The 9,752-nt window shown below is 35.5% G+C and overlaps 1 protein-coding gene across 1 annotated transcript; it reads right to left on the reverse strand.

Annotated features, from left to right (window-relative positions):
- Positions 1-6,975: 6,975 nt before the first annotated feature.
- LOC132054895 (elicitor-responsive protein 3-like) lies at positions 6,976-9,523 on the reverse strand. Its single transcript, XM_059446851.1, has 5 exons — positions 9,363-9,523; positions 8,498-8,563; positions 8,122-8,248; positions 7,890-8,004; positions 6,976-7,420 (listed from the first exon to the last, which is right to left on the reverse strand). The coding sequence occupies exons 1-5, from the start codon at positions 9,427-9,429 to the stop codon at positions 7,130-7,132; spliced, it is 666 nt and encodes a 221-aa protein (XP_059302834.1). The 5' UTR covers positions 9,430-9,523; the 3' UTR covers positions 6,976-7,129.
- Between the last annotated feature and the right edge of the window lie 229 nt (positions 9,524-9,752).

The following is a 9,752-nucleotide window of genomic DNA, read 5'->3' on the forward strand; positions in this document are numbered from 1 at the left end:
CAAATGTCCCTCAACTTGACTAGCTCTCTGTGTTATCCTTAGCTATATCACCCTTGACATTGTTTTGGTCTTTCCATATATCTCAACACCTATAGATGGAGGAACCAAGCTATTTTCCTTTCATTAACAACACCATCTACATGTCCATATTTCCCCGATTTGTTTCATAAATTGCAAGTGCTTTGTCCACTTCTTGTGTAGCCATTACTTTCTTGTGTCCATCAACTATCTCATTAGCATCTTCCACATCATGTTGAACCACTATCAAAAATATTGTTAACTCTTGAAACGATGTAATGGACTCCAAATATTTCGCTTGTTTGGCTTGTGTAGAGCCACTTAGCCATAAATTCATCCTTCTCACCATTCTCTTCTTCCTGATTACTCCATAACTGCCTGTCCCTATCAGTATTAGTAGCATTTGAAGGAACTTCTAAGCAAGCTTGGTTCAAAGTAACAAGCTTCTCCTCTACTTGACTATCTTTCATAGATGGCTTCATGCTCTTTATAGATGGAGTGAAAGCTTTAGCATTAACATTAAGTTGCTTCTCATTGTGAGAGCCTTATCAGCTACATGAACTGAGTTTGTATCCAGTTGTACTGCAGTTGTACTTGCAACAACCAACTGCTTCTCCAATCCATTCTTAGCAACATCATTCACTACATGACCTGCAGGTGTTATAGCAACCCCATCTGCAATCTCGCCTTCTTCCAACACTCATTCTTCAACCTCATGGCAAGCCTTATTCATAGTGACCTTCACATTTGAGCTTGGAAAAGAAGCTTCAACCCACCGCTTAGTGTTACCAGGTGAGTGCTTCTTTCCGAGTGAAAATTTCAATGCCTTATGATTCTTCCCCAACTCACCTCCTTGCCCGTCACATCTACACCTCTTTTCACACTTCTTTTGCAAAAGTTTGGAAGGAATGATTCATCAATCTAGTACCTCCCTTCTCATCTTCATCTTCCTAAAAAACTTGTTCACCCACAACCTTTATTTTGAGAGGGGAAAGTTGCTCTTCCGACTTGGTTAATATTTTGTAACATTATTGGATCATCGTATTCTTCTTGCACCAGATCATTACAATGATTTAAAAATGATTTTGACCATCACCATTACTCTTAGACAATTGTTTCCCATCATCATATATATTCCTCTTGATGATCTTTTTCCACAATTGCATTCTCATTATTACCTTCATGATCATGAAGATTAACCACTGCCTCCTCATCAATAGAATACTCATTATCATCACCTCCTTCACCTAATGCAGCAAATTTATTTTGCTGTGTACTAGGCTTAGGAATTACTGTAGCAGTAGGCTTCGCAGCAGTAGATTCAACATATTTCCCAACATTACCTTTCTTATTCTTCTTTCCTCCTTGAGTTTGCCATTTATGATAATCATTAACTTTGCCAACGACTTTCCCACTGGATAAAATTGTGTGAACACCATCATGAGGGTTTATATTGCTTCTATGGTTTCCTTCTTCATTATTAGGGTTTGCCTCCTTATTTCTTTGAACTCCTTCACCTTCACCATTGTTTTCGTTATCTAGTATCAACTCGGGATGTAAATTCCAACACCCATTCACATCATGTCCTTGAAGACAACACTCCTTACAATATTTGGGCATGAAATCATATTGGATTTTTACCCAACGAGATTTAACATCACCCTTAGCATCCATAACATTAATTTGCACTCGTGTAGGATGTTTCTCCAATAAATCAACCTCCACCTTCACACGAGCACAACTAGGTCTCGTTTTATTTTTTGTAGCTAGGTCAAGTGTCAATGGCTTCCCCATCGCCGAAGCTAATGAAAACAATACCTCCTCCACAAAATAATGAGGTGCAAGCGTTGGGAAGGAAATCCAAGCTATAGCAATACTTGTTTCTTCCTCCGGAGTAAACCAAGGATCCCACTTCAACGTTCTCATGGGATAACATAAACTTTTATCCTTAATCCAAAAGGAAGACTTGGACATAAGTGCAACATAATCTTCAAACAAGCTACATCTAATAAGAACATGTCTATTACACAAATATCCAATAATAGGCTCTCCCTTGAGTTCACATTGCTTTGGAATGGCCGTACGTAGTGCATTAAGATCATTCCAACCATTCGTGAATTTTCCAACAACAGCGTATTGGAGATTTTCACGTATTATCATAGCATTAATCTCCTCCATATCATATTGAATTGTGGGTTCACCATGATGGTAAACTATAGGCTTAATGGGTATTGAAGCCGGCGGCTTTTTGCTAGAACTAGGGTTTTGCGTGGGGTTTTTGAGGATTTGTGAGTAATCAGGGGTTGTAAGAATTGTTGTAGGTGGTGGTGGTGGCTGGACAACCTCAGGAGGTTGTCCATTGATTAAACATATTGGTTTTTTTTTTTTTTTTTTTTTTTTTTTTTTTTTTTTTTTGATTTTGTAGCCATAGATGGCCGAGAAGTGACCTATAGTAACTATAAGACTTTTTAGTCACCTTGAATTAAATTTTCCTAGTCACCCATCCTAATTTATATGACACTCTTAACTTTTTGGTAAGTAATATTCTTCTTTTAATCATCGGAAAAGGGTCAAATATACCCTTTGGCCCTTTACTGTCAGATAGTTCAAATATACCTGTCGTTATATTTTCCCTTTAAATATAACGTTATACTTTCAGTCCAAATATAGCCCTCTCATTATAACTTGGCACAGATTTGCCCTTAATTTTAATGGAAAGATACGTGTCAAACTCAAAATCAAATGACACGTCCCCTATTTTAAATATTTGAAACCCACCATTTAACCCGATCCGACCCATTTTCATCATCATCTTCTTCTTCTCTTTTGTGCCGGAAAAATGATATCTCATCCTCCATCTTCTTCATCTTCTTCCACAAAAGAGAATAAACACACATCCACAATTAATCTAAGACCAAAATTTTACTTCCAGTACTTGAAGCGAAAATCCAGCAAGCCAAATTGAACTAGAACTCCCAAAAAATAAAAACCCAAATGAAAAGTGACAAACATGGTTCCAAAAATTGATCAAAATCAAAGAAAAAGAAAAACCCAACAACAATAAGAGCAGTTGCATTTGCTATCACCCATATTCTCTCAGTTAGTGATACAAAATAGGCGTGAAAAAAGAAGTTGAGAAAGGCAAAAGAGAGTACCTTTTTAGTTTGTGGAAGAAGAAGATGGAGATTGCCGGAGATATCATTTTTTTTTTCTTGTCGCAAAAGAGAATAAGAAAGAAGAAAATGGGTCAACCCTCCAAATTGTCAAGGGAGGTCAGCAAAAGTGTTATATGATAATGTGTTCCCTTGATCGTGATTTAGAGAAGCTAACTTATCTGCAACTTGATTAGCTTCTCTAAAACAGTGCCTGATAATAATACCAAGTCTAGCGACAATCCTGCTAGTATGCTTAACGGTTTCTTCAATCCTCCAAGGAACATGCCAATTGTTATTTATAGAATTATACAACACAAGGAGAGAGTAAGTCTCTCCTATGATCATATTGTAGCCATTGTCTAAGCACCAATTGAGGCCAAATAAGAAAGCACTTGTGACTCAGCTTCATTGCTTGGTAATAGTTGGGTCTATGAAATAAATAACTGGCAAAAATCTTATTGCCGCTAAATAGTTGTCGGTAAAAGTATTTTTTGTTATAGTGAGAGAGTATTCACCTATGAAAGAAAAGAAATGATACAACTTATTCCTAATTACAAACCCCTTTAAAAACCAAAGTGTTTCCAAACTAACTAGGCCAAACTAAGCCTGTCAATTGGGCTGGGTCGGCCCATAACCGGCCCGGCCCCCCAACCCGGTAAGAGGGTGGTGGGCTGGGCTAGTGGAAAAAATTAGGGGCTGGGCCGGACATGCCATTTAGCCCGGTAGCCCGGCCCACCAACAGCCCGGCTTCTAGCCCACCTGGGGCCCGACCTGGCCCACTTCGAATTATTTAAAAAAAAAAAAAAATCATAAATAGGCATTTTTACATATATATGACAGATTTCGTAACTTCCACCATTTCTTCTTTTTTCTCCTATTTGCTGTAAAAAATAAGTTGGTAACACCAAAAATTATGGCGGCGAGAAAATATCTTTTCGTGAACATGATTCGAGCAAATTAATATAATAACACTATTGAGCATCATGGATATTATTATAAAATTAATCAATTAACATAATTAAAAGGAAGACAGTTATGTCAAAATGATGTGTCATCAGTCATCTCTACTGATAGCTGAGTTTACAGAATCGTTAAAATGAAATAAAAGGATCAACTCACGGAGAAATTGGAAGATAGATTGTGATGAAGTACGAAAATGTAGAACAACCAATGTCTAAGATCTTATTAGTTTCAAATATTTTATATATAATAATAGTTAAATATTTTTTAGCGTATTTGAAATGTCGCCGCCGATGATGGAAAGATGACAATCTGCACATGACATTAGGACTTAGGATCAGATGAGATAATTAAATTAAGAACTTTGGTTTAGTATCATAACTCATGTGCATTGTTCCCATTTAGTTACTGTGTGATTTCAGTTCAACCTTTTTTTTTTGGGGGTTAAAAAGACTAGCTTATTTATAACAAAAAAAAAAGTTCCTAATTTATGTATATCTTGTATATGTTAATGGTATATTTGTGTATATTTTGAATATGTTGTTGGAATGAAGACTCCCAACGGCTATTTAAGTGTTAAAAATTATAAAAGTTGAGAATGTGATACAAGACTACATAAGTAATTTAAAATAAAACTTCAAACTTAAATTGATAACATTGCAAATTCAAAACATACAAACTTGAACGGTTAACTTGTTACAATGAAAAGTTCAAAACGCTAGCATCGATGGAGAAATTTGAAGAAGAGATAAACTTCAAAGTTCAATTTTGTGCCTTTTGTCCAAGTGCCTACATAACGGACCGGTACCCCCAAAAACTGGTTTAGACTTATGGATATATTTGACCACAATGTTGACATTTAACATGTTCTCGTCTACTCGCTCAAAATGCAACCACACCGGACTTGAAATTGATCTTCAGACTGGAGGAGGTGGAGGATTATCATTCTCCATTACATTTAAATTTTGAAATTTAAACTTGGAAGTTGGAAGAGAGAGAGAGAGAGAGAGAGAGAGAGATTTAGATGAGTAGGAAATTTAGGGAAAGAGGAGAGTAGGGAATTGTGAGATAATATGGAGAAGAATGAATGGTATTTATAGATTGAAAATAGGGCCAAAGTATAATTTAAGGAATTTGATGGTTAAAATAAAGTTGACAACAACTAGATTTTAAAGTATCAAACTTAATAAATTTTAGTATTAGAATTTTTTTTTAAATAATTAAAATCCGGCTCGGCCCACTTAGCCCACTATGTACCCCTACCGGGGTAGGGGGCTGGGCCGGACACCCCTTTCCCTCCTCCAAGCCAGCCCACTAAATATGGCCCAGCTCGGCCCCCGGCCGGCCCCATGTGACCAGCATTTATATGGCCCGGCCGGCCCACTTGACAGGCTTAGGCCAAACAGAAATCATAAACAATCGGATTTACGCTGTGAGGTCGCGCTCTAGTTTCACATCTCTCTCAAGTCCATCCACAGCGGCATGCTACTACTACTCACACACATAATTCTCTGAAGTGCGCAATTGCGGGCTTTTCAAATCGAATCACAATTCGGATCCACTAAATTAAATTAGCAAATAGTATAAATGGCTTGTTTGCTAATACGTATCTATATTCCACACAGAGGCGAACCCAAGATTTGAGCGTAACGGGGGCACCATTATCTTTAACGTGCCAATTACTAGCGACAAATTAGTTAGGTGTGCGACTCTTAAAAAACTTATTGATTACAATAGCAAAGTACAAACTTCAATATTATCAAATATAATTAATTTGGTACTAATATAAAAAAAGTACATCACTAACTCATACTTGAACTCGACGCGTTTCATTTTTTGAAAATGGTCAATAGTAGCATCATTGCTTACAGTTGCAAATACCTCCTTTTTAAAGTAAGAAACTAAGCAATTATTTTTTTAAAAAATCACTAATATTACTACGTAATTCATCTTAGGCTCATTATCATCATTATATTATTAAAAAGAGGATAACTAACCAATAAACTTCTCCCAAATCCATTTGAAAAATAAAAACAAACCTGACTTCAAGACCTTAAGTTGATTGTACAAAATCCCAAATTTAAGAATATGATAAGATTTTAGGGCTTACAAGATACTATAATTTTTAATTAAATTAAATCTATAAAGTTATGTATTCCTCGATCACAAGTAATTAAATAATATTATATAGTTGTATAATAAGTAATCTATATTAATCACTAAAAAAGAATGGAAAGCTTTACCGTAAGAGAAGTCCAATCGTTGGCTTGAATTCGATTGCCGGAGAAATTAATGAATATCGACAATAGATTTGCCTATGGGTGACGTTCCTAACTTAGTGATTTGTGAGAAACTTGATAATGGAAGAATGGAAGAAGGGTTTGAGAATGGAGAGAGCCAAATGAGTTTCTTTTTGCTTATTGTTGGGAAAAGATGAGTGGGAAGTGGGAAAAGATCTTTTGAAATTTGAGGCTTTTGGGGGGAGGGATTTAATGAAAAAGTAAAATGGGAGGGGGACTAAATAATAAAAAGATTAAAAAAAAATCTGCATTAAACGCATGTTTGTACAACGGTTTACTGCACAAATTTTAAAAATAATAATAATTGTAGGAGCCGAGATTTGAACTCGAGTCGCGACCCATGAGCATCAGCTTAGGGGCGCTCCCACAAACTGAACTACTTTAGCAATTATGTTTAAGGGGTCCTTTTAAAATATATGATAGGTTTTCAATGCATATAAATATATGTATATAGGGTTTTTTCTGAAGTTACGGGGGGCCGTGTTCCCCCATCCTTCAAGGTGGGTCCGCCCACATGGGATTTCGAATAAACTAATACAAAGTTTATCGTGTGACTAAAGCGTACATTACAAAATCTTAAACATAAAATCCGATCAAACAATAATGCACAACTATTGCCAAATTTATTAAAGGATTATTTCCTGCAATAGAGGTAACCAAACGAGCTCCTAAATTATAAACTCAAAACTCCTGGGATTAATCGTCTTCATCACGTGATTCTCTATATCCACCATAGTTGTCTTCTTCATCACCTCCTTTATCGTGAACACGTGATCGTCTATGTCCACCGTACTTATCTTCATCACTTCCACTATAGTCATGATCACGTGACTTTCTAGGTCTACCAGAGTTATCTTCATCAGATCCTCTGGAGTGATCACGTGAATGTCGACGTCCACCATATTCTTCTTCTTCATCAGATCCTCTTGCACGTGATTTTCTACGTCCACCATATTCTTCATCATCACTGCCTCTACCAGAACCCGACTGCAAGTGAAGAAGTGTCATTTTTAGTTAATCTTGTTTTTAACATATGTCTACTGATATTGTAAAAAATTTATGCACTATAAAGCTCCCTTTAAGAATATGTGATATAACTATTCTTATTTCAAAATAGAAGTACGCATTATACCCACTTTAATTAAATTATGAAGGATTTCCAAACGAGCTACGCTATTTGTTTTTTGTTGTAAATGTTTTGTTTTTCCATGGACAATAAGATTAGACCTATTGGATGTATCTGCATTTATAGAATCTTTCATTCTCGTCTTGTATTTTAACCTGTTATAACAGACTACTAATTTCATTTTGCAGGTAACAAATCTCAGTAATTATATCCAGTTATCTTAGGTAACCTAATAATTTTTTTCTTCTACAATCGGTATATAGAAGTTAAAGTCCTCGTATAATTATACTCTAGATTAGTTTTAGGTTTTAACATATAATAATATCTTACCCCAGCTGTGAAAGTGAGTCCAAGTTTTATCTCTCCACAATACTCTTCATCCTTGACAACATTGTAAGAGCGTGTTGGCACCTCTCCTTCGCGTAGCACTTCATGTAAGGGAATTCTGTTTCGTTTAATAAAACCGAAAAACATAGACAAAAAATATTACCATTAGACAACATGAATGAAAAGAAAAATGATTAAGATACTGTTAAGGAAATGAATGAGAAAGATTATCAACGTTGCTTCTCCAACAAAATCATCCGAACTGAAAGTATCATTGTCCATAATCTTGAGGGTGATCTCTTCAGTGTCATGACCGATGGTGAAAATAAAGGTCTCATTCCACTCAGGTTCAGATCCTTCACCTATATATGGAAAGCCACTTAATATTCAAATATTTACTCGGAGAAAACTTATATATATTGGTACTGTAAAAGAACTTTTATATTATATTCATAAACAATAGGATTAACAACCTAAAAATAACGCAATATATACATGACAAAATACATTTATAATATAAAAAAATTATTCTATTTGTGTGATCTAAATCCATTTACTCAACGTAATGGACGGAAATTCAAGGTTTAGTTGAAGTAATTAATTAGAGATACCTGATGCAATACTACTTTCCTTCTCTTGAGTCCGACAGGTGATGACCACATATGGATTCATACTAGCTGTTGAAATTCGACAAGCCAATTAATCAAATCTATTGAACTAAGAGATGAATGATTAGTAATGTAGAAAATAAAGAACGAGTGGCCATGCCACCTAGTGTTACATAATCAATGCACAGGACAAGGAGTTCGATAACTGATGCTGTTGTAAAAGACATGATAGTTAAAGAACGACTGAAGTGCTAGTTGACATTCATTGGTAATATACAGGGACGTATGCACGCACACACATATATATCCGTTGGGTCTTTCAATATGGATACATTAATTGTTTCGCTCCTATATCTTTTCAAAGGAATAAAGATCTCTAAGAATTATTTCCTATATCAGAAAGAGAGTATTTGGATTCTCCCAATAACTAAAAACTGTAGCATGCCTGAATCTAACTGAAGTTTGCATCGGTGGTGGAGGAATTGGATTGAAAAAAAGAGGAATTCTAATTGAAATATTTGCACCATTTTATAACGGCAGGGGTATATTTACACCACTTTTATAACGGGGGTGTATTTGCTCTAAATCGCAAAATTGAGGTGTATATTTGCACTTTTTTCCTTAATCATATGAACTATATTTGCATATGTATAAAATTAAGATACAAACAAAATTGACGTTGTCACAAAAAGGAAGATGTAGTATCAATTAGGTGCCAAAGGTGAAGGATAACAACAGTTTTTTTTTCTCTTCCAAAATCTTGATAATGCATTGAATCCTTAGGATCAAATGCCCAAACACCATATTTTCCTTCGCCTTAGCAATCAAGATAAATAGAATTAGAAAATGGAGTTTGTGAAGATCTTACTGAGCCAATTTTGGTCTTCAAGGCCTTTGGCATTTTCAAGAAGAACTTCAAGCGTCCCACTTGGCATCTTCTTTGGATCGAAGTACTTCGACAGAAACACAACAAGATATTCAAAAGATGTACAAAAGCTTCAATTCAGACCTGTTTTCTGTTTTGAATGATGGCCTTTGGACCTGTTCAATGCTCATTTTATAAGTAACTAACCCAATCACTAAAGTCCACGTGGTCAATAGTGTGTTAGAAAACAATATTTTTTGATGGATTTGTTAATTCAATCTTTTGTTTAATTTTTTCCACCGCTAGATAGATAATTTGATGAGCCAATGGTTTTTTTACGTGTTTTAGAATACGGTTAACGAACATGTTAACTAATCTCCATTGGATTCACTG

The sequence above is a fragment of the Lycium ferocissimum genome, chromosome 4 (assembly GCF_029784015.1).
Source record: "Lycium ferocissimum isolate CSIRO_LF1 chromosome 4, AGI_CSIRO_Lferr_CH_V1, whole genome shotgun sequence".
In the NCBI taxonomy this organism is placed as follows: Eukaryota; Viridiplantae; Streptophyta; class Magnoliopsida; order Solanales; family Solanaceae; genus Lycium; species Lycium ferocissimum.